General features: G+C 41.2%; 1 protein-coding gene and 1 long non-coding RNA gene across 5 annotated transcripts in view; one reads left to right on the top strand and one right to left on the bottom strand.

Annotated features, from left to right (window-relative positions):
- The window catches only part of LOC126428447 (haloacid dehalogenase-like hydrolase domain-containing protein 2), a 43933-nt gene that overhangs the window by 13112 nt on the left and 5789 nt on the right, over positions 1–25032 (top strand). For 2 of the 4 annotated variants that reach the window (XM_050090382.1, XM_050090383.1), the window contains one exon: positions 15324–15534. In XM_050090382.1, the coding sequence (XP_049946339.1) occupies positions 15324–15534 (211 nt within the window). The remainder of the gene's footprint in view (positions 1–15323; positions 15535–25032) is intronic. The other 2 variants (XM_050090380.1, XM_050090381.1) reach the window with 1 other exon arrangement.
- The window catches only part of LOC126428448 (uncharacterized), a 75523-nt gene continuing 68860 nt past the window's right edge, over positions 18370–25032 (bottom strand). Inside the window, exon 3 of the long non-coding RNA XR_007576832.1 lies at positions 18370–18624. This is a non-coding gene — a long non-coding RNA (uncharacterized LOC126428448). The remainder of the gene's footprint in view (positions 18625–25032) is intronic.

Here is a 25032-nt window from a genome sequence, read left to right as displayed (position 1 = left end):
TAGAAATTTTGAATGAAGTACAGTGAAGCCAAAGTCTGCGTAGATCAAGAATGTTGTTACATACACTGAAGTTCATTTACGAGGGCATGCTGTAAAGCAATGCATTCGAATCTTTTTTATGTGAAAACTCTTAAAGCTTTTTAAATAGAACAAATGTTATTAACATCCTACATTTTTGTTTTTCATGTCTACGTATTTACAGCCCTCTGCTGCTAGAGGACTCTGGATTGTAGCATGTAACATGGCGATGTATAGTGTAACTGTATCAGTGTGTGAGAAACAGTGTGTTGTGATTGGGTTTCGAATTTGAAGAGTTCGGCCTCACATGGAGGGGACCCTCTCCTCCAGCATAACTGAACTGGACCACACATGGGTGCTGTGACATCTGTAACAATCTGATGGCTCGGGTTCACAAGCATAGATCATCCTCCGTACTGTACCGACTTGGCCTCACCTTAATTTAACCTGTTTGCAAAACTTAAAGAACACCTTCAAGGACTTCACTCTGATATTGATGAAGTGTCAGCAGAGATGAGGTTACGGCAATGTCAACAAAGTCAAACATTCTACAGTGACGGTATCAATGAACTGGTCACTCGTTTGGAGAGCTGTGTCCATTTGCAGGGTGACTTTGTTGAGAAATAAATATGAAGATGTAAAGAATAATGGTGTAGAATGTTAACAACATTTCTTATATTTAAAAAGCATTAAGAGTTTTCACATAAAAAATTCGGAGACATTATTTTTCAGCATGCCCTCATAGTGTATGCTGCCTAAAAATATTTGGGAACGAAGATTAGAATTTTACTGTCCGTTCAACAGTGAGACCATTATACACAGAGCACTTTCTCGAATGATGAAAGGCTGCCGGAAGGAAATCGGCCATCTCCTTTTCAAAGGAACCATCCTGACATTTGTCTGGAGAAATTTAGGAAAATCTCAATGGGTTGTAACACTTGTTTGTTAATTTTTTATTTTGGTCTGTGGTAATATTTAGTAATAGAAAAATCAGCTGACAACGTTCTAACTCATGAAGAATGGTAAAGAGCAATAGGAGCCATGTAGAAATACTATTTTGGAGCTAAAAAACTGCATAGTTGGATTGTAAAAACAGAATTTTATTCTGTTTCTCGGTGGTTAAAAGATTATAATAACACGGTGTTTAATATTTTATGAACCCAAAGGCAGTATTTGTAAAAGTAAAATTAGTAAAATTAAATTATCAATATCCTGTTGGTTAGAAGGTTATGATGACACACTGTTTATCATTTTATGAGCCCATAGTCACTATTTGTCAAAGAAAAATTTAATTATCAATATCCTTAGCATGTCAAAAAGTATCTTAAGTGAATTAATAGAGGGAAACATTCCACATGGGAACAATATACCTAAAAACAAAGATGATGTGACTTACCAAACGAAACCGCTGGCACGTCGATAGACACACAAACAAACACAAACATACACACAAAATTCAAGCTTTCGCAACAAACTGTTGCCTCATCAGGAAAGAGGGAAGGAGAGGGAAAGACGAAAGGATGTGGGTTTTAAGGGAGAGGGTAAGGAGTCATTCCAATCCTGGGAGCGGAAAGACTTACCTTAGCGGGAAGAAGGACAGGTATACACTCGCACACACACTCATATCCATCCGCACGTACACAGACACAAGCAGACATTTGTAAAGGCAAAGAGTTTGGGCAGAGATGTCAGTCGAGGCGGAAGTGCAGAGGCAAAGATGTTGTTGAATGACAGGTGAGGTATGAGTGGCGGCAACTTGAAATTAGCGGAGATTGAGGCCTGGTGGATAACGGGAAGAGAGGATATATTGAAGAGCAAGTTCCCATCTCCGGAGTTCGGATAGGTTGGTGTTAGTGGGAAGTATCCAGATAACCCGGACGGTGTAACACTGTGCCAAGATGTGCTGGCCGTGCACCAAGGCATGTTTAGCCACGGGGTGATCCTCATTACCAACAAACACTGTCTGCCTGTGTCCATTCATGCGAATGGACAGTTTGTTGCTGGTCATTCCCACATATAATGCGTCACAGTGTAGGCAGGTCAGTTGGTAAATCACGTGGGTGCTTTCACACGTGGCTCTGCCTTTGATCGTGTACACCTTCCAGGTTACAGGACTGGAGTAGGTGGTGGTGGGAGGGTGCATGGGACAGGTTTTACACCGGGGGCGGTTACAAGGGTAGGAGCCAGAGGGTAGGGAAGGTGGTTTGGGGATTTCATAGGGATGAACTAACAGGTTACGAAGGTTAGGTGGACGGCGGAAAGACACTCTTGGTGGAGTGGGGAGGATTTCATGAAGGATGGATCTCATTTCAGGGCAGGATTTGAGGAAGTCATATCCCTGCTGGAGAGCCACACTCAGAGTCTGATCCAGTCCCGGAAAGTATCCTGTCACAAGTGGGGCACTTTTGTGTTTCTTCTGTGGGAGGTTCTGGGTTTGGGAGGATGAGGAAGTGGCTCTGGTTATTTGCTTCTGTACCAGGTCGTGAGGGTAGTTGCGGGATGCGAAAGCTGTTGTCAGGTTGTTGGTGTAATGGTTCAGGGATTCCGGACTGGAGCAGATTCGTTTGCCACGAAGACCTAGGCTGTAGGGAAGGGGCCGTTTGATGTGGAATGGGTGGCAGCAGTCATAATGGAGGTACTGTTGCTTGTTGGTGGGTTTGATGTGGACGGATGTGTGAAGCTGGCCATTGGACAGGTGGAGGTCAACATCAAGGAAAGTGGCATGGGATTTGGAGTAGGACCAGGTGAATCTGATGGAACCAAAGGAGTTGAGGTTGGAGAGGAAAATCTGGAGTTCTTCTTCACTGTGAGTCCAGATCATGAAGATGTCATCAATAAATCTGTACCAAACTTTGTGTTGGCAGGCCTGGGTAACCAAGAAGGCTTCCTCTAAGCGACCCATGAATAGGTTGGCGTACGAGGGGGCCATCCTGGTACCCATGGCTGTTCCCTTTAATTGTTGGTATGTCTGGCCTTCAAAAGTGAAGAAGTTGTGGGTCAGGCTGAAGCTGGCTAAGGTAATGAGGAAAGAGGTTTTAGGTAGGGTGGCAGGTGATCGGCGTGAAAGGAAGTGCTCCATTGCAGCGAGGCCCTGGACGTGCGGGATATTTGTGTATAAGGAAGTGGCATCAATGGTTACAAGGATGGTTTCCGGGGGTAACGGATCGGGTAAGGATTCCAGGCATTCGAGAAAGTGGTTGGTGTCTTTGATGAAGGATGGGAGACTGCATGTAATGGGTTGAAGGTGTTGATCTACGTAGGCAGAGATACGTTCTGTGGGGGCTTGGTAACCAGCTACAATGGGGCGGCCGGGATGATTGGGTTTGTGAATTTTAGGAAGAAGGTATAAGGTAGGGGTGCGGGGTGTCGGTGGGGTCAGGAGGTTGATGGAGTCAGGTGAAAGGTTTTGTAGGGGACCCAAGGTTCTGAGGATTCCTTGAAGCTCCGCCTGGACGTCAGGAATGGGATTGCCTTGGCAAACTTTGTATGTGGGGTTGTCTGAAAGCTGCCACCCTACCTAAAACCTCTTTCCTCATTACCTTAGCCAGCTTCATCCTGACCCACAACTTCTTCACTTTTGAAGGCCAGACATACCAACAATTAAAGGGAACAGCCATGGGTACCAGGATGGCCCCCTCGTACGCCAACCTATTCATGGGTCGCTTAGAGGAGGCCTCCTTGGTTACCCAAGCCTGCCAACACAAAGTTTGGTACAGATTTATTGATGACATCTTCATGATCTGGACTCACAGTGAAGAAGAACTCCAGATTTTCCTCTCCAACCTCAACTCCTTTGGTTCCATCAGATTCACCTGGTCCTACTCCAAATCCCATGCCACTTTCCTTGATGTTGACCTCCACCTGTCCAATGGCCAGCTTCACACATCCGTCCACATCAAACCCATCAACAAGCAACAGTACCTCCATTATGACAGCTGCCACCCATTCCACATCAAACGGTCCCTTCCCTACAGCCTAGGTCTTCGTGGCAAACGAATCTGCTCCAGTCCGGAATCCCTGAACCATTACACCAACAACCTGACAACAGCTTTCGCATCCCGCAACTACCCTCCCGACCTGGTACAGAAGCAAATAACCAGAGCCACTTCCTCATCCTCTCAAACCCAGAACCTCCCACAGAAGAAACACAAAAGTGCCCCACTTGTGACAGGATACTTTCCGGGACTGGATCAGACCCTGCATGTGGCTCTCCAGCAGGGATACTACTTCCTCAAATCCTGCCCTGAAATGAGATCCATCCTTCATGAAATCCTCCCCACTCCACCAAGAGTGTCTTTCCGCCGTCCACCTAACCTTCGTAACCTGTTAGTTCATCCCTATGAAATCCCCAAACCACCTTCCCTACCCTCTGGCTCCTACCCTTGTAGCCGCCCCCGGTGTAAAACCTGTCCCATGCACCCTCCCACCACCACCTACTCCAGTCCTGTAACCCGGAAGGTGTACACGATCAAAGGCAGAGCCACGTGTGAAAGCACCCACGTGATTTACCAACTGACCTGCCTACACTGTGACGCATTATATGTGGGAATGACCAGCAACAAACTGTCCATTCGCATGAATGGACACAGGCAGACAGTGTTTGTTGGTAATGAGGATCACCCTGTGGCTAAACATGCCTTGGTGCACGGCCAGCACATCTTGGCACAGTGTTACACCGTCCGGGTTATCTGGATACTTCCCACTAACACCAATCTATCCGAACTCCGGAGATGGGAACTTGCTCTTCAATATATCCTCTCTTCCCGTTATCCACCAGGCCTCAATCTCCGCTAATTTCAAGTTGCCGCCACTCATACCTCACCTGTCATTCAACAACATCTTTGCCTCTGCACTTCCGCCTCGACTGAAATCTCTGCCCAAACTCTTTGCCTTTACAAATGTCTGCTTGTGTCTGTGTACGTGCGGATGGATATGAGTGTGTGTGCGAGTGTATACCTGTCCTTCTTCCCGCTGAGGTAAGTCTTTCCGCTCCCGGGATTGGAATGACTCCTTACCCTCTCCCTTAAAACCCACATCCTTTCGTTTTTCCCTCTCCTTCCCTCTTTCCTGATGAGGCAACAGTTTGTTGCGAAAGCTTGAATTTTGTGTGTATGTTTGTGTTTGTTTGTGTGTCTATCGACGTGCCAGCGCTTTCGTTTGGTAAGTCACATCATCTTTGTTTTTAGGAATATCTTAAGTGACATAGATACTTCACCTTGTATGTGATATTCGAGGTAGCAGTGCTACTTATGAACGTGGAGGGTAACTGTTAGAAATTTCCTCACTCCCTATTTAACTAGAGAAAATCTGAGGCTCCCACTGATATGGAATAGAGTTTCAACTAAAAAAAAAAAAAAAAAAAAAAAAAAAAAAAAAAAAAAAAAAAAAAAAAAAAACAACTGGCGGTACTTCGTAGAACAGTAGAACTTACAGAAACTCATCAAGAATCCAGTTTCACTACACTGAAAGATCAACACCTGTTCGCCACAAGCCAGTGTACAGTTATTATGAAGAGTGTACATTGCATCAATTTTGTTTCCCTCTTCTTAATCCATTTGTGGGTGTGCAGGGAGAAAGATTGTCAGTGCCCATCTATGCAAACCCAAATTTTTCAAACTTTAGTGACACATTCATTTTGCGAAATATGCACTAATGAGCCAAAACGTGATGGGCCACTGCCTGCAAAGGGAGTGAATGCATTCTGGTGGTGTTGCATACATGTAACACAGTAAGGTAAGTGTGCAAGCGGAAAAGAAGCATAGCTACAATACGAGCCACCAGTGGAATAATTGGCAGACATAACTGACTTTGACAAAGGGCAGTTTGTTATGGTCTGGCTTCTGGGAAGGAGCGTCTCCAAAACATACAAGCTGGTCGGTTGTTCGTGTGAACTGTCTCGAGCATCTACGGGCGTTGGTCAAAGGACATTCTAATGACAAGTGGGCGACAAGCTGTCGGACGTCCACATCACGTCACAGAAGTTAAAGGTTGAATGAGTATCTGCTCTGTAAAGAAGAATAGGGGGCAATATGAAACAGAACTGTTAACAGTGCCAGTGCAGAAACAAGCATTTCAGAGCACTCTGTTTAGTGCACATTTTGGAACATGGGAGTCCACAGCTAGTGACTTCCACATGTTTAAGTCTTGGCGCAATGACACTGTCAGTTGTTATTTCGGTGGGGATGTGTTCAATGGAAACATGTCACCTAGTCGGGTGAATTACATTTCGTGCTACGCTAGGTCAGTGGTCGTGTCCAGATACACCGTCATTTGTGTAACACGGCTGCTGAAAGTGTGCACTGTGCCACGGATGTGGGCCAGTGGGAGCAGTATAATGGTGTGGGGGACATTCAACTTGGCTTCTGTAGGACGAATGTTAGTATTGTGAGGCATTGTGATATTTCGAACCACCTGCGTGCCTTGGTTCTCAGTGTTTCTCCAGCAGCATTGACATCTTCCAGCAGGATAACTGTTTGTGTTGCAAGACCTTAATGACTCTGCAGTGGTTTGAACCAAACCTGTGTCGATGTCTTGGCCACCAGATTTGTATGATTTGAATCTTTTCTATCTTTCCTGTTAACCAATTTCGTGTAATTCTTAGACTGATAAACAGTATTCAAGCCTCCCGCACAGCTAGATTTATGTGGTCGTCTCCCCTGGACAGAAATACCTGGATGCTAGAAGGTGGTGACTGATTCCAGTGATAAATTGCAGACCTTTTTGCCCATTTTGGTGCATTGTGTAACATTTATTTATGTACAGGATGAGCTGCCAATCTTTGCATCAGGCATAGGATGTCTGCAAGTGTCTACATTTTGTAACAAGTTTCTAAAGCCAGTAATCTCATAGAGCTACAGATTTTATCCTGTGTGTCATTTGTATGTATTGTGAACAATAGCAGCCGCTCTTTGAGGTATACCTCTACTTCTGATGATGTCTCTTCATAAACAGTGGAAACCTGAGCCCTGTTTTCTAGGAAGTTTTCAATCAATTTGTGTACCCGGTTGAGTATTCTGTACCCTCATATTTTGTTTACTCGTTGACAGTATGGAACTGTACTGAAGGCTTTAAGGAGGTCGAGAAACGTGAGACTGACCCCAGCTCTGCCATCTACTGCTGCATAGATCTCAGAAACGAGAAGACTAAACCGGGTTTCACATAATGTGTGAAAACAAATACTGTGTCAAAACCTACAGAGGACTCATCCATTCTCTACAAACGTTATCATCTGTGAGCACAGTATATGTTCCATAATAGTATAAGAAATTCATGGCAGTGAGATTGACAAATACGTTAATAATGGTTTGTCATTCTTTACATATAATTGAGCTCCTCATTCAGACAAAGCATACTCATCATGCCACTGATTACTTCCATGTGATGTACAAAGAACATGAGGAAAGATTGCAATGATGTGTCAGAAAGTGCAGGAGCACTTCCATCACAGAAGCCTCAACTTACAAGTCTGAGGGTTTTCACCTATTTCATATATTGTCCACACAAGGTCTAATACTTTTGTCATATTTGTCTCTCCCAAGTATCTTTGAAATTCTTCTCTTCCAATATCGGTTGAGATATGCATATTACCCTTCCCCATGAACCATGGACCTTGTCGTTGGTGGGGAGGCTTGCGTGCCTCAGCGATACAGATGGCCGTACCGTAGGTGCAACCACAACGGAGGGGTATCTGTTGAGAGGCCAGACAAACGTGTGGTTCCTGAAGAGGGGCAGCAGCCTTTTCAGTAGTTGCAGGGGCAACAGTCTGGATGATTGACTGACCTGGCCTTGCAACATTAAGCAAAACGGCCTTGCTGTGCTGGTACTGCGAACGGCTGAAAGCAAGGGGAAACTACGGCCGTAATTTTTCTCGAGGGCATGCAGCTTTACTGTATGGATAAGTGATGATGGCGTCCCCTTGGGTAAAATATTCCGGAGGTAAAATAGTCCCCCATTCGGATCTCCAGGCGGGCACTACTCAAGAGGACGTCATTATCAGGAAAAAGAAAACTGGCGTTCTACGGATCGGAGCGTGGAATGTGAGATCCCTTAACCGGGCAGGTAGATTAGAAAATTTAAAAAGGGAAATGGATAGGTTAAAGTTAGATATAGTGGGAATTAGCGAAGTTCGGTGGCAGGAGGAACAAGACTTTTGGTCAGGTGAATACAGGGTTATAAACACAAAATCAAATAGGTGTAATGCAGGAGTAGGTTTAATAATGAATAAAAAAATAGGTTTGTGGGTAAGGTACTACAAACAGCATAGTGAACGCATTATTGTGGCCAAGATAGACATGAAGCCCACACCTACTACAGTAGTACAAGTTTATATGCCAACTAGCTCTGCAGATGATGAAGAAATTGAAGAAGTGTATGATTAGATAAAAGAAATTATTCAGGTAGTGAAGGGAGACGAAAATTTAATAGTCATGGGTGACTCGAATTCGAGAGTATGAAAAGGGAGAGAAGGAAACATAGTAGGTGAATTTGGATTTGGGTTAGGAAATGAAAGAGGAAGCCGTCTGGTAGAATTTTGCACAGAGCATAAGTTAATCATAGCTAACACTTAGTTCAAGAATCATGAAAGATGGTTGTATACATGGAAGAACCCTGGAGATACTAAAAGGTTTCAGATAGATTATATAATGGTAAGACAGAGATTTAGGAACCAGGTTTTAAATTGTAAGACATTTCCAGGGGCAGATGTGGACTCTGACCACAATCTATTGGTTATGAACTGTAGATTAAAACTGAAGAAACTGCAAAAAGGTGGGAATTTATGGAGATGGGACCTAGGTAAACTGACTAAACCAGAGGTTGTACAGAGTTTCAGGGAGAGCATAAGGGAACAATTGTCAGGAATGGGGGAAAGAAGTACAGTAGAAGAAGAATGGGTAGCTCTGGGGGATGAAGTAGTGAAGGCAGCAGAGGATCAAGTAGGTAAAAAGACGAGGGCTAGTAGAACTCCTTGGGTAACAGAAGAAATATTGAACTTAATTGATGAAAGGAGAAAATATAAAAATGCAGTAAATGAAGCAGGCAAAAAGGAATACAGACGTCTCAAAAATGAGATCGACAGGAAGTGCAAAATGGCAAAGCAGGGATGGCTAGAGGACAAATGTAAGGATGTAGAGGCTTATCTCACTAGGGGTAAGATAGATACTGCCTACAGGAAAATTAAAGAGACCTTTGGAGAAAAGAGAACCACTTGTATGAATATCAAGAGCTCAGATGGAAACCCAGTTCTGAGCAAAGAAGGGAAAGCAGAAAGGTGGAAGGAGTATATAGAGGGTCTATACAAGGGCGATGTACTTGAGGACAATTTTATGGAAATGGAGGAGGATGTAGATGAAGATGAAATGGGAGATATGATACTGCGTGAAGAGTTTGACAGAGCACTGAAAGATCTGAGTCGAAACAAGGCCCCGGGAGTAGACAACATTCCATTAGAACTACTGACGGCGTTGGGAGAGCCAGTCCTGACAAAACTCTACCATCTGGTGAGCAAGATGTATGAGACAGGTGAAATACCCTCAGACTTCAAGAAGAATATAATAATTCCAATCCCAAAGAAAGCAGGTGTTGACAGATGTGAAAATTACGGAACTATTAGTTAATAAGTCACAGCTGCAAAATACTAACGCGAATTCTTTACAGAGGAATGGAAAAACTGGTAGAAGCTGACCTCTGGGAAGATCAGTTTGGATTCCATAGAAATGTTGGAACACGTGAGGCAATACTGACCTTACAACTTATCTTAGAAGAAAGATTAAGGAAAGGCAAACCTACGTTTCTAGCATTTATAGACTTAGAGAAAGCTTTTGACAATGTTGACTGGAATACTCTCTTTCAAATTCTGAAGGTGGCAGGGGTAAAATACAGAGAGCGAAAGGCTATTTACAATTTGTACGGAAACCAGATGGCAGTTATAAGAGTCGAGGGGCATGGAAGGAAGGCAGTGGTTGGAAAGGGAGTGAGACAGGGTTGTAGCCTATCCCCGATGTTATTCAATCTGTATTTTGTGCAAGCAGTAAAGGAAACAAAAGAAAAATTCAGAGTAGGTATTAAACACTTAAAGTAGTAAAGGAGTTTTGCTATTTGGGGAGCAAAATAACTGATGATGGTCGAAGTAGAGAAGATATAAAATGTAGACTGTCAATGGCAAGGAAAGCGTTTCTGAAGAAGAGAAATTTGTTAACATCGAGTATAGATTTAAGTGTCAGGAAGTCGTTTCTGAAAGTATTTGTATGGAGTGTAGCCATGTATGGAAGTGAAACATGGACGATAAATAGTTTAGACAAGAAGAGAATAGAAGCTTTCGGAATGTGGTGCTACAGAAGAATGCTGAAGATTAGATGGGTAGATCACATAACTAATGAGGAGGTGTTGAATAGGATTGGGGAGAAGAGAAGTGTGTGGCACAACTTGACTAGAAGAAGGGATCGGTTGGTAGGACATCTTCTGACGCATCAAGGGATCACCAATTTAGTACTGGAGGGCAGCGTGGAGGGTAAAAATCGTAGAGGGAGACCAAGAGATGAATACACTAAGCAGATTCAGAAGGATGTAGGTTGCAGTAAGTACTGGGAGATGAAGAAGCTTGCACAGGATAGGGTACCATGGAGAGCTGCATCAAACCAGTCTCAGGACTGAAGACCACAACAACAACAACAACAACATGCATATTACTCAGAAAAATTTCGCACTTTGCTGATGGAAATTGCAAACAGCTGCCACTAGAGTGCTCTGAATTGTAATGCGTAACATAACTGTGTGTAACATAACTATGTCAGTGAAAAAACAAAGCACTGTAATTGAGTTTCCAACCACAGAAAATGTTCCTATAATTGAAATCCAAAAAAGAATGAAAGATGTGTACAGTGAAGATTGTATCAAAATCATTAATGTGCGCTGCTGGTTATTCGTGCTTGCAGGAAACGGTGGTGCTAACCTCAGTATGTGTGACAGAACTCGGAGTTGATGACAGCTTATGGCAGCTGGTGAGACTCATCAGAATCAGGTTCGTGAACCCATCAGAGAAAGTCTTGAGGTAATGCACACACAGTGTGGCGTATCACAGTGGTGTTTACAGGCCATCATTGCAGAACACTGTGGGACATGAAACAGAGAAGGCTCACATCTGTCAATAATTTCTTTTGCATTTTGAGGATGAGGATGGTGGGTTCCTTAACAAAATTGCGACAGGTGATGAAATCTAGGTTCACCATTTTGACCCCAAAAACAAGAGAGCATCAATGGATATCCACCACAAAGGATCACAGTTTGTGTCACTTTCGATAACATGCCGTCAGTAGGGCAAGTTATCTCACAGTGTTCTGGAATGCTTTGTGGTGCAACTGGAAGTCGTGCCTAAAGGCACCACCAGAAACTCTGCAAAGTACTGTGAGATCTGCAGGAAACTGAAAGGATGAATTTGAAGGGTTCGTCCATACGTGGAGTACCCACTCCTTCAGCGTGACACTGCCAGACCACACGAGTGCTGCGACATCCCGACACCTCAGGTTCACTGTCATCGATCGTCCTCCGTACAGTCCCGACTTGACCTCATCTCATTTTCATCTGTTTCTAAAACTTAAAGAACACTTTCGGGGACTTCACTCTGATAGTGATGAAGTGGTGCAAGCAGAGTCGAAATTGTTGTTCTGTCCAGAAAGCCAAACACTTTACAGTGACAGTTACACCATTGGTCTCTAGTTGGGAGAAATGTGTTTGTCACCAGGGTGACTATGTTGAGAAATAAATATGTTGGCATGAAGAATAAAGAAGTAGAATGTTAATAAAGTTCATTTTATTTAAAAAGCTCTAAGAGTTTTCACATGAAAAATTTGGAGACATTAGTTTTCAGTATGCCCTTGTAGATTTTGAATTGTAACATGCCACATTGTTCCATTGATGACTGAGATGTGGTACACTCTACTGAACTTCACCAAAGATACAGATAGTTGCACGTTGCCATTTCCTGTGATAAAAGTGGTGAGCGTGGTGAGAAAAAGGTTTCAGGTCAGAAACACATGAGCTAAGCTACTCGTGATGGTAATACAAAACCTTTTTTTAGCTGTGAATACCAAAAGGGGAAGAAATTGAGAATACTGTAATAACAGTAAATAGAAACATCTTCCCGGTGTTCTGTAAAACTGTATTTATTTGCCATGATCCGGCTTTCTGCTTTTTAGGCTATCATTAGGTGTCACCTGACGGGCTGAGAGCCTGAAAGCCAGCAGGTGACAAAAGAAATAATGTTGTTGTGATCTTCAGTCCAGAGACTGGTTTGATGCAGCTCTCCATGCTACTCTATCCTGTGCAAGCTTCTTCATTTCCCAGTACCTACTGCAACCTACATCCTTCTGAATCTGTTTAGTGTATTCATCTCTTGGTCTCCCTCTACGATTTTTACCCTCCGCGCTTCCCTCCAATACTAAATTGGTGATCCCTTGATGTCTCAGGACATGTCCTACCAACCAATCCCTTCTTCTAGTCAGTTGTGCCACAAACTCCTCTTCTCTCCCATTCATTAGTTATGTGATATACCCATCTAATCTTCAGCATTCTTCTGTAACACCACATGTCGAAAGCTTCTATTCTCTTCTTGTCTAAATTGTTTATCGTCCACGTTTCACTTCCTTACAAGGCTACACTCCATACAAATACTTTCAGAAACAACTCCTGACACTTAAATCTATACTCGATGTTAACAAATTTCTCTTCTTCAGAAACGCTTTCCTTGCCATTGACAGTCTACATTTTATATCCTCTCTACTTCGACCATCATCAGTTATTTGGCTCCCCAAATAGCAAAACTCATTTACTACTTTAAGCATATCATTTCATAATCTAATTCCCACAACATCACCCGATTTAATTCAACTACATTCCATTATCCTCCTTTTGCTTTTGTTGATGTTCATCTTATATCCTCCTTTCAAGACATTGTCCATTCCATTCAACTGCTCTTCCAAGTCCTTTGCTGTCTCTGACAGAATTACAATGTCATCGGTGAACCTCAAAGTTTGTATTTCTTCTCCATGAATTTTAATAACTACTCTGAATTTTTCTTTTGTTTCCTTTACTGCTTGCTCAATATACAGATCGAATAACATCAGGGAGAGGCTGCAACCCTGTCTCACTCCCTTCCCAACCACTGCTTCCTTCTCATGTCCCTCGACTCTTATAACTGCCATCTGGTTTCTGTACAAATTGTAAATAGCCTTTCGCTCCCTGTATTTTACCCCTGCCACCTACAGAATTTGAAAGAGAGTATTCCAGTCAACATTGTCAAAAGCTTTCTCTAAGTCTACAAATGATAGAAATGAAGGTTTGCCTTTTCTTAATCTATTTTCTAAGATAAGTTGCAGGGTCAGTATTGCCTCACGTGTTGCAACATTTGTACGGAATCCAAACGGATCTTCCCTGAGGTCGGCTTCCACCAGTTTTTCCATTCGTCTGTAAAGAATTTGTGTTAGTATTTTGCAGCCATGGCTTGTTAAACTGATAGTTCGGTAATTTTCTCATCAGTCAACACCTGCTTTCTTTGGGATTGGAATTATTATATTCTTTTTGAAGTCTGAGGATATTTCACCTGTCTCATACATCTTGCTCACTAGATGGTAGAGGTTTGTGAGGCCTGGCTCTCCCAAGGCTGTCAGCATTTCTAATGGAATGTTGTCTATTACCGGGGCCTTGTTTTGACTTAGGTCTTTCAGTGCTGTGTCAAACTCTTCACGCAGTATCATATCTCCTATTTTATCTTCATCTTCATCTACATTCTATAATATTGTCCTCAAGAACATCACACTTGTATAGACCCTCTATATACTCCTTCCACCTTTCTGATTTCCCTTCTTTGCTTAGAACTGGGTTTCCATCTGAGCTTTTGATATTCATGCAAGTGGTTCTCTTTTCTCCAAAGGTCTCTTTAATTTTCCTGTAGGCAGTATATGCGCCTCTACATCCTTACATTTGTCCACTAACCATCCATGCTTGGCCATTTTGCACTTCCTGTCGATCTCATTTTTGAGACGTTTGTATTCCTTTTTGCGTGCTTCATTTACTGCATTTTTATATTTTCTCATCAATTAAATTCAATATCTCTTCTGTTACCCAAGGATTTCTATTAGCTCTTGTCTTTTTACCTACTTGATCGTCTGCTACCTTCACTCTTTCATCTCTCAAAGCTACACATTCTTCTTCTACTGAAAGAAATAATACTTTTCAGAAATCAGCAAAGTGTTTCCTGTGTAATATTATTGTCATGTTCTGCGTTGCATGGTTGGAAAATTCAGTTAAAACTGTAATATTACTGGGAGACAGACTAGCTGTCCATTACCTACCCTCAAGGTGCAAAATTAAAAAAAAAAAAACTGTCAATCGATTCATTTCGAAGAAGAAAAATAAATTCTAATTTAAAAGTCTGTTGGTAATACAAGGGCCATTCAGAAACTTAGAAACAATTGGTCACAAATGGAAACCACAGTACAAATCTGAGGAAGTTTTTCACAGATGTGCTTGTCAGTGTCTCTAGTATGCCCGGAGGTAGCGTCATGTTGCTCATCTCAGTTCTGAGCGCAGAAAGATGCCTAGAAAATAGTGTCTGTCACCAAGTATGGGTGTCTGCCATGAAATTTCACCTGATTTCACTCAACTCCGCATAACATAAATGTCGTGCAGCTCCTTCGTGACAGTTCTCAACCGCACACTTCGAGGGCAATGAGGACGCTTGTATAGTATTTTCAATGGGACGTATTTGATCACCCATCGGACAGCTTAGACTTGGCTCTCTCTCATTTTCATCTCTGCTCAGATCAACTGTTTGCTATGAAGACAACATTTTTGCACAGAAAACGAGCTGCAGTCCAGCATAGAAAATTGTCAGAAAGTACAGGAGGCTGCTTTCTATGACAAGGGTATTGGAAAATTGGCACAACACTGCAACAGATGTATAAGTCAGAGCGGTGACTATGTAGAGCAGCAGCTGGAAGATGTAGCTAACTGTGGCAAATAAAATATTTTTTTTATTTTCACTTTGGTTTCCATTTTCTGACCGATTATTCCTTACTTTCTGAATACCCCTTGTATTACAAATTTTGCCTCCTGAAGGTCGGAGGTAGGCAAGACATTCTGTCTCCTTTATTTATTATTATTGTCATTATTACTAATACCACTACTACTACAATATGTATATACTGGTATACGTATTGTGCAAACTTGTTTTCTTTGTTGCTAAGATTGATTTAATTGTTTTAAAATTTTCACTTAACTGTCAGCATGTTTACTTTATTTGCACCATATAGAGTGTTAAACAAAGGAGGGCCACTGATTGCTATCCACCAGGGACGGTACTACAAACGCAGTGACGGCTTAGCTCTGGGTCCTGGGCCTTTCGTGAAGGGCTTGGAGTATGCAACGAACGTCAAACCCGAAGTAGTCGGAAAGCCGACCGAGCTGTTCTTCCGAACGGCACTGGGAGGAGTTCCTGCTGATGAAGCGGTCATGATCGGTGACGTGAGTAACTCTTTGTCTGTGTGCATAGTGGACATGTCTTACGGCAGAGGGTGTGAATTTGCCCAGAAAATCCGTGAAAATGGTGAATGGCCTCTGTCAAGTAACTCACATTAAGCTGCTCCTAGCATTTCCAGATACTTCCTTCACTTTGTGTCTTGTGCTTTACTGTACAGTCAAGTCTCATCACATTTGATTCACAACTTTTTTTTTTTTACTGTGGGTAACAAATCTCTGTCCAGTTATGTAGAAGAAAGGTTAGGTTTTAACATCCCATTAACAGTGATACAGATCTCGGTTTTACATGTTTTGTTTGAAATTAATTTAACATAAATGATTGGATGATTCCTTTGAAAAGGAGAGAGCTGATTTCTTTTTGCATTTTTTGTGAAAAATTACAGCTTTTAAAAATGTTTATGGGACAGGCCTCAATTCTGTGTCTGAATATTTGGTCCTTGTCATTAAACAAATATGATAAATCAAAAATACTCTCCTAGCTTTCCCATGTGGGCTATACTTCATTACATCAATTTAAAATAGCATAATGTACTCTCGGATGCCATTGGCCCAGTGATATTTCGTGAATCATTTAATTATGTCCCATACATCTAATCAAGAAGGAGGAATTTTTAAGCCTGTCGAACAAGCCGAGGTATACTTCAGCAATAACTGTGTATTGTATAACTGTAATCTGTGCACTATATTAACAATAAAATATCTCTTTTACTGCTTAGTACGTACTGGAGAATTGTAAGGCAACCGTCATTGGGTTTGGCATGTGCTGCATGCAAGAAGTGGTTACTTAAGTAACAGAGGACATGGGGCTTTACAGGTTGCAACCCCTCCTTAGGATCAGTGTTGAATTATCTGCTATAATCAGAGAGGGATCAGCCATCTTGGAAAGAAAATGTAATTCCATCTTGCGTTCAGGAGTGTGGAACAGCAGCTGGTCTATGAAATGTAATTATACTGTACCAACATCCATTATTTTGATATGTTTTATTAGGCAACCGGTTTCAATGTTCCAATCGCATTATCTACAGGACTTTTGCATGAATAGCACCAAGTACCGTTCATATGTATATAAGACCAAGGTATCAGTGATCACCTCTGGTTCTTTAGACATCTGAACTTTAAGAGCACGTGTGGTCTTCACACGTGTGATATGTCAATTGCCGTCACATGCGTGAAGAGCACACATGCTCTTGCAGTTCGAATATGTTCTGAACCAGATACAAATATTGGTACCTTGTCTTGTATGTGGATGAGTGGTACTTGCTGTCATTTTAACCTTCGGATGTCTATACATGAACACAATACAACTACTGTATAATCAACTGATATACTCTACAGTAGGTTAGCTAAGGTTCACAAATGTCTAGGCCCCAGATTTTTCAACAGACTCCCAAACGCTTCCCATTCTGTTCTCTATAGTACATTTCACGCTGTTCTAGCAGAGTTATTTAAGAAGGAAGCATACTACTACATAAAAGAGTGTGAGGAATCAGCTTTAAGTGACACAAAGTTCTGATTACTGTCATACTAAGTTGTAATAAATCACTGGTTGAAAGGTTCCTATGTATATAATTTTCACATTATATGTAACGATGCATCACTGGTGTAAATGTCATGAAATTTTTATGTTCTTTGTGTCTCTTAGCTTTATAAGTCAATAATTACACCAATGACGTGTAAAATGTTCGAAGGTGAATAAATTCTAAATTCATACAACGGGCCTGAAGATGACATGATTGAACGTTGTAACTGCTTGCCTAATAAAACGATGTCAGAATATCGGCTGTCGGTAAAGGATTATACGTTTCATCTCGGAAAGAGGTTCCGAGACAAACGTGAACAAAAACTTAAAGCGAGAGCAACGGGGTGTAGTCAAATTAAGGACGCAATGCTGAGGGAATTATATTAGTAAATGACAAACTAAAAACAGTACATGATTTTTGCTGTTAAGACAGTGAAATAACCAACAGCAGAAGTAAAGAGTATAAAATGCAGACTGTGAACAGAGAAAAAGTATTCCTGAGGAAAGAAATATTTCAGCATACTATATAAATTTAAGTATTTTATGAGGGTATTTATCTGGAACATAACCTTGTACAAATGTGAAACATACATGATAAAGAGTTCAGGCAAGAAGAAAATAGCTTTTGAAATTTATTGTTACAGAAGAGTTGACTGGGTAGTTTGGTTAATTAAGGAAGAGGTACTGATCAAATTAGTGAGAAAAGAAATTTAATTAGAACTTGACTGAAAAAGAGGATCAGTTGATATTACACATCCTGAGACATGAAGGAATTTTCAGTTGGATAATAGAGAGAAGTGGATCAGGAGAGTAAAAGTGTAGAGGGAAGCCAACAAGCGATGATTACTGCAAGCAGGTTGAAATGGATGGTGGATGCAAAGCTTAGAGAGATGGAGAAGCTTGCGCTGGACAGACTAAGGTGGAGAGCTGCAGCAAACTAATCTTCAAACTGAGGAACACAACAACAACCACCATCACTAATTAATTCCTTAAATACACAGTAAGATTTGCTTTACACCATCCATTTAAAAGGGATTGGCCTTAATGCTTATACTTTAAGTTAAACATTGACTGGATGAGTGCAGTCTTCCTCAAAAATTACTGCATGTAAGATACAGTTAAACCCTAATAAGGAAGCTGACTAATTTCCGTGTAACAGGTTTGTCAACAGCTTTCAGTTAATCCCTTTCTGTTGATTTTGTCTTTCTTTTCCTCAATTTTTTTTTTTTTTTTTTTTTTTTTTTCAAAGTTAGTAAAGGATTTTTGCCCATTAAACATTGCTAAAATAGTCAAAACTCCAATTCAAGAACAACAATTTAACTGCAGGAAAGAATACAATTGTATGACACTAGCTCATCAAGTTCCTTTGGTTTCATCTTGACACACACTCTTTTACATTAGAATTTTCTATAACAGTTGGCTGGTTTGCATTCGCTGTTTGGCAGCTGCTGCTGCCCTTGTGAACACACTGAGGTGACAACGTGTGCCTGTTGCATTGCAAAACTTGCGATGTTACACAGCATACTTGGCAGACCCAAGTCACAGTCCAGCATCCCCTGCAAAAGAATAAATACAATTCGCAAAAGTATCTTCCCACCTACATGTAACTTAATATGAGTAGCATACTCCATAATTATTTCTTTATCACTGTAGAGTAGTAAGCACTAATCAGTTATACTTAATTGTGGGCTGTTACCACTTGCTTATAGTTAATTTTTATGACTTTACACAGTATTTTTGTATTTGATTACTTGTTTAAACTGTAAACATAATGAAAATGTGGTGTGTGTGTGTGTGTGTGTGTGTGTGTGTGTGTGTTTTACATGTAATTCCCTGTTGTTGAATGAATTGTTCTCATATTAACTGAGATAAGGAAAGGAAATGCATTCTGTTTACAAGAGATCAAGCAGCGATGTGGCCTCGCTACCACTCAAATTCTGTTAGTAAAAGGGCGCACAAATTTTAACACCAAAAGGCTTTTGTATTCAAACAAATGTCACATATAATTACAAACTATTTAGGAAAGTTAATCCAACAGCAATAGAGAGTTTTTTGAACCTCATTAGTGAACAGGAGTGGCAGGATATTTATAGTGTTGATAACATAGATGACAAATATAATGCTTTCCTTAACACACTTCTAATGCTCTTTGAGAGTTGCTTACCATTAGAAAGTTCTAAACGGGGTATGAGCAGTAAAAGGCAGCCCAGGTGGCTCACTAGTGGGATAAGGATATCAGGTAGAACAAAGTGGGAATTATATAAAAATGTTAGAAGTAGTTACAATCAAGCTACAGTAGCCCATTCCAAACAGTACTATAAGGTGCTTAAAAATATTACTAGGGAGGCATGTGGTATGCAAATAGAATAGCTAATTCACAGGATAAAATTAAAACCATATGGTTAGTTGTGAAGGAAGTGTCTTGTCAGCAGCCGAAGGTCCACGATATAAAGTCAGTTTGTAGTAAAAATATTTCTGTCACTGATAAATCAGATATATGTACAGTATTTAACAATCATTTTCTGAGCATTGCTGATGAATTAAATAAAAATTTAGTTTCTATAGTGAATCATATAACCCTCTTGGCATATGCCTTTCCAAGATTGATGTCTGAAATACTTCTCTGTGATACAGAGTCAATAATTAATTACTGAAGGCTAAGAACTCTCCTGGTTATGATGGAGTGTCTAGCAGAATATTAAAGTACTTTACTGCACCTGTTAGCCCTGTATTTAGCCATATTTGTAATTTTTCCTTTAGGAATGGTCAGTTTCCTGAGCGATAAAGTACTCAGTAGTGAAGCTGCTTTATAAAAAGGGAGAAATGGGTAATGTAGACAATTTTAGACCTATTTCTATGCTATCAGTGTTTGCCGAAGTTATTCAAAAGGCTGTATATGTTAGGATAATTGATCATTTTATATCACACGATTCGCTGTTAGATGTACAGTCCAGCTTTACAAGTCATTTAACAACTGAAACTGCTGTATTCTCTTTCCTCTGTGAGGTACTGGATGGGTTAAACAAAACGTTTTGAACACTAGGCATATTTTTTTTTTATTTAACTAAGTCATTTGATTGCGTTGAACACAAAATATTGCTCCAGAATTTGGACCATTACAGAATACGGGGAGTAGCTCACAATTGGTTCACCTATTACTTTAGCAACAGACAGCAAAAGGTCATTATTCGTAGTGTTGAGAATGGCTGTGATGTGGGGTCTGAGTGGGTTATGGTCAAGTGGGGGTGGGGGGGGGGGGGTGCCCCAGGGATCAGTGTTGTGGCTACTCCTGTTTCTTATTTATGTAAATGATATGCCCTCTAGTATTATGGGCAACTCTAAAATATTTCTGTTTGCTGATGACACTAGCTTGGTAGTAAAGGATGTTGTGTGCAACATTGGCTCAGTTTCAAATAGTGCAGTTCATGGCATAAGTTCATGGCTTGCAGAAAATAAACTAATCTTTAATCACAGTAAGACTCAGTTTTTACAGTTTCTGACACAAAATTCAACAAAAGTTGACATTTTAATTTCATAGAATGGGCATATGATTAGTGAAACTGAACAGTTCAAATTTCTCGTTGTTCAGATAGATAGTAAACTGTCATGGAAAGCCCACGCTCAGGATCTTGTTCAAAGACTTAATGCTGTCGTTTTCACTATTCGAACAGTATCTGAAGTGAGTGATCGTTCGACATGAAAATTGGTCTACTTTGCTTATTTTCATTTACTTATATCATAAGGTATTATGCTTTGGGGTAACTCTTCCCATTCTAAAAGGATATTTTTGGCACAGAAACGGGTGGTTCGGGCAATAAGTGGTGTAAGTTCAGAAACCTCTTGTTGACCCCTGTTCATGAGTCTGGCTATTTTGACATTGGCCTCTCAATATATATATTCCTTACTATCATTTTGTATTAACAATATTAGCATATTCCCAAGAATAAGCAGCTTTCACTCGGTTAATACTCAGCAGAAATCAAACCTGCATTTAGATTGAACTTCCTTAACTCTTGTGCAGAAAGATGTGCAGTATACTGCTGCATCCATTTTCAATAAGCTACCACCAGAATTAAAAAATCCAAGCAGTAATCAACACACTTTCAAATTGAAACTGAATATTTTCTTCGTGGATCACTCCTTCTATTCTGTCCAAGAGTTCTTTGAAAAATTAAGCTGATTCTTGTTGTATTGCTGATTGTGTTTACTTAAACTTATGGCTCGACTTTTTCTGGGTTCATAAACATTTTATTTTTATCTGTTATTACTTTTATGTTGTAATTTCATGTACTGACACGTTCCATGACCTTGGAGATTTGCTCCTCAATTTAGTCCTATGGAACATGACGTGTAAATAAAATAAAATAAATCTTTAGGGTCTTGTACCTCAGCTAGTAAAAAAAAGAACCTTTATGGAGTCACTCTGTCGATGTGTCTGTTATGACCACGTTTGAGGAACTAGTAGAGGTATCTAGTTGCAATTTATGTTAAATACTGAGCTATGTAGTCCCTTAGCCAGTACAGTGAAAAGATGTGGCCATTTATGTCACACATTTTGATACTCACGTACTCAATCATCATAACCTATAGAAGATTTACTCATAAACATAAGTGTGCAGGAACCCTTAGAGCACAGTTCCTACATGCACGTGTCCATTTTTTTCTTGCACTGTGCCTTAGTGTATATTAGTTTCAGCACAAGCAGTGGACTAGCCTCTTTTAAGGTCTGTGATTTCCTGCTTCAAGGGACAAACTGTTCTCTTTAGGAATGTGCTCAGTCATTCACTATTAACACTTACATTGTGGTGGATAGCTACAATAGTTCAGTTGTGACATGTGTGCTATGCAATCAATTCCTGTACAAGTTTTGAGATGTATCCTGGTTTATCATTTACCAGTTTTGGAATGCACATTTATTGCACTGCTCCTAGTGGGCACACATCATGCCCTACTATTTGGTCCAAACCCAACATACGGTATTTCAAAGTACACTTCAGGACTTCAGTGTCAGCACCCTCGGGTCGATGCGCACGCTCTGTAGTTTGCTGCAAACGTAACAGATGATACTCTGCAGTACATCCCAGATCTGCTGTTTGTTGCACCACCTCGAAGCTTCGAATCTGCATATTCTCTTCTTCAGATCTTTGCAATACCACAGTACCACGGGGCTCGTACCCCTCAGAGAATTCAGTCAACAGAAACCCCTTCAGAGATGTGAGACAGTTCAAATTATAGATTGTCAAGCAGAAGCATCTGCTATAGCCAACTTCATTAAACTTCACTGATGATAAATCATGACTAGTGCTAATCTGCTTACAGAGATATTTATAAGAATTACTTTTGATTTTTGTATCTATACTAATCAGCCAAAACATTATTACCACCACCTGCTTAATAGCATATCGATCAACCTTCGAAATGCAATACAACAGCAATTCTCTGCGATGTAGTTTCAGAAACCCATTAGTAGGTTTCCAGAGGTATTTGGCACCAGATGCCTATGTGTGTCACTCAATTCCTGTAAACTACGGTCTGGTGGTTCATGTTGACAGAGCTGGTGCCCGATAGCATCACAGATGTGATCCATTGGTTCCAGATCAGGCAAATCTAGTAGCCAAGACATCAATGTGAGATCACTATGAGTCACTTCAAGCTAGTGTAGCACGATTCTGGCTTTGCGACACAAACAGTTGCGCCACCACTGTTGAGATGACATCAAGCACGAAGGGATACAGGTGGTCCACAATAATGTTCTCACAGTCTGCAGTTGTCACGGTGCCTTCGATTACAACCCTCGAGTCCCGTGGAAGCCGAGGGGACCCCATAACACAGTACTGCCTCCACGGCGCAGTACATGTTTCGAGTGGCCATTCGCCTGGACGGTGACATACCTGGACACGACCGTCGACCCAGTGTAACGAGAAATGTGGTTTGTCTGATGAGGGAATACATTTCCATCGATCCAGTGTCCGATCACAGTGGCCCTGTTGCCACTGAAGTCGTGACTGACAATGTTGTCAGATCAGTGTGGGAACATGTAGCGATCATCTGCTGCAGAACCCAGTGTGCAGTGAATGATGTGCTCTGGAACACTCATCCCTGCTCAACCATTATCCTCTACTGTCAGATTACCACAGATACTGCCTAACCTGCTTCACAGAGTGAGCAAACCTCTAGCCTCCACATTCTGTGATGGAACTTGGACATCTGACATCTTGTTGCCTTTTTCAGAGTTTCACCCTCCTTCGATCACTTTCTGCAGTAGCATGCGAACAGCTGGCCAGTTGTTCCATTTTTTAGATGCTCCTCCCCAGGTTTCTGACCTTTTTGATCTGCACTTTGTGAAAGTGGGTTATGTCAGTGGCTTTCCCCGTTTGCGGCCTGTATCATTGCTAAAATTATACTCCATTCATCACTGCTCCACTTGTATCCTTTCCTTACCGTGTCGCATTCCGGCAACACCACCAGGCACTGTTCAGCCTCTTGATAGTGTTTATAATATTAATATAATAGAGGGAAACATTCCACGTGGGAAAAATATGTCTAAAAACAAAGATGATGTAACTTACCAAACGAAAGCATTGGTATATTGATAGAGACACTAACAAACTCAAACACACACACAAAATTCAAGCTTTCGCAACCCATGGTTGCTTCATCAGGAAAGAGGGAAGGAGAGGGAAAGACGAAAGGATGTGGGTTTTAAGGGAGAGGGTAAGGAGTCATTCCAATCCCGGGAGCGGAAAGACTTACCTTAGGGGAAAAAAGGACAGGTATACACTCGCGCGCAGACACACACACACACACACACACACACACACACACACACACACACACACATCCATCCGCACATATACAGACACAAGCAGACATTTGGTGCACATATACAGACACAAGCAGACATCTGTGTTAGTATCTCTATCAACATACCAACGCTTTCGTTTGGTAAGTTACATCATCTTTGTTTTTAGATATGTTTATAATATTAGAGTGGTGCATAAGCTCATAGCGTTTTTGTTTTACATGTTGGTATTCCTGTTCCTATGGGTTTATTTATTGATTGTCATTTTTTATTTGTAGTTCACCATTGCTATTTGAGTTCACATATTGTTATTTCATCATTTGGAGATAATGGGTGGAGCTGCGGATGCTAGAAAATGGAGTGCCAACTGGAGAAATCAGAACATTTCCGGCATATTCTCCTGTTTGAGTTCAGTAGAGGAGTGACAGCAGTGGAGGCAGCCAGAAACATTTGCATCATGTATGGGGATAATGCCATTGGGTAGAGCACAGCAAGAAAATGTTTTAAGGAGGATTGTTTTTACATTAGTAACTATCCACTTTCAGGGAGGACATCTGGGTTCTCTGAAGATCGACTAAACGCATTAATCCGCAATGATCCACATCAGAGCCGTGACCATTCTGTCATCGTGTGACATTTGCACACAATGGGCAAGGGTCAAAACTTGGGTGTATGGGTAGTGCATGCTCTAAACCAAAATCACAGAAATCAATGGGTGGCCATATGTGCATCTCCGCTTTGTCATTATCAATTGGCTCGTGAACAAAACCAGACCATTCTTACACTGTATTATTACTGGTGACCACAAATGGTGTCTTTATGCTTGAGCCCAAGCAAAACAGCAACCCCCATAAAAACAGCTGCCACGAAAGATAGTGTTATGCATTTGGTGAAACAGCGGCGATGTAGTGTACTACAAATTGCTTCCCTGTGGTGTAACTGTCACTGCTGACATGTATTGTCAACAGCAGAGATGTCTTGCAGGTGCAGTTCAAGAACAACAATCAGGAAGACTATATGGAGTGATGCTACTCCACAATAACACTCATCCACATTCTGCTAGACTGACAAAAAGCTCTATACAGGAGTTGGGTTGGGAAGTCATTCCACACCCACCTTACTCAGCTGATATTGTGCCTAGATTTTCATCTTTTCTGCTCTC

This window comes from Schistocerca serialis, chromosome 12 (genome assembly GCF_023864345.2).
Source record: "Schistocerca serialis cubense isolate TAMUIC-IGC-003099 chromosome 12, iqSchSeri2.2, whole genome shotgun sequence".
Taxonomy (NCBI): domain Eukaryota; kingdom Metazoa; phylum Arthropoda; class Insecta; order Orthoptera; family Acrididae; genus Schistocerca; species Schistocerca serialis.
Note: the sequence above shows the minus strand (reverse complement) of the source record. Positions and strands in the feature narration are given on the sequence as shown.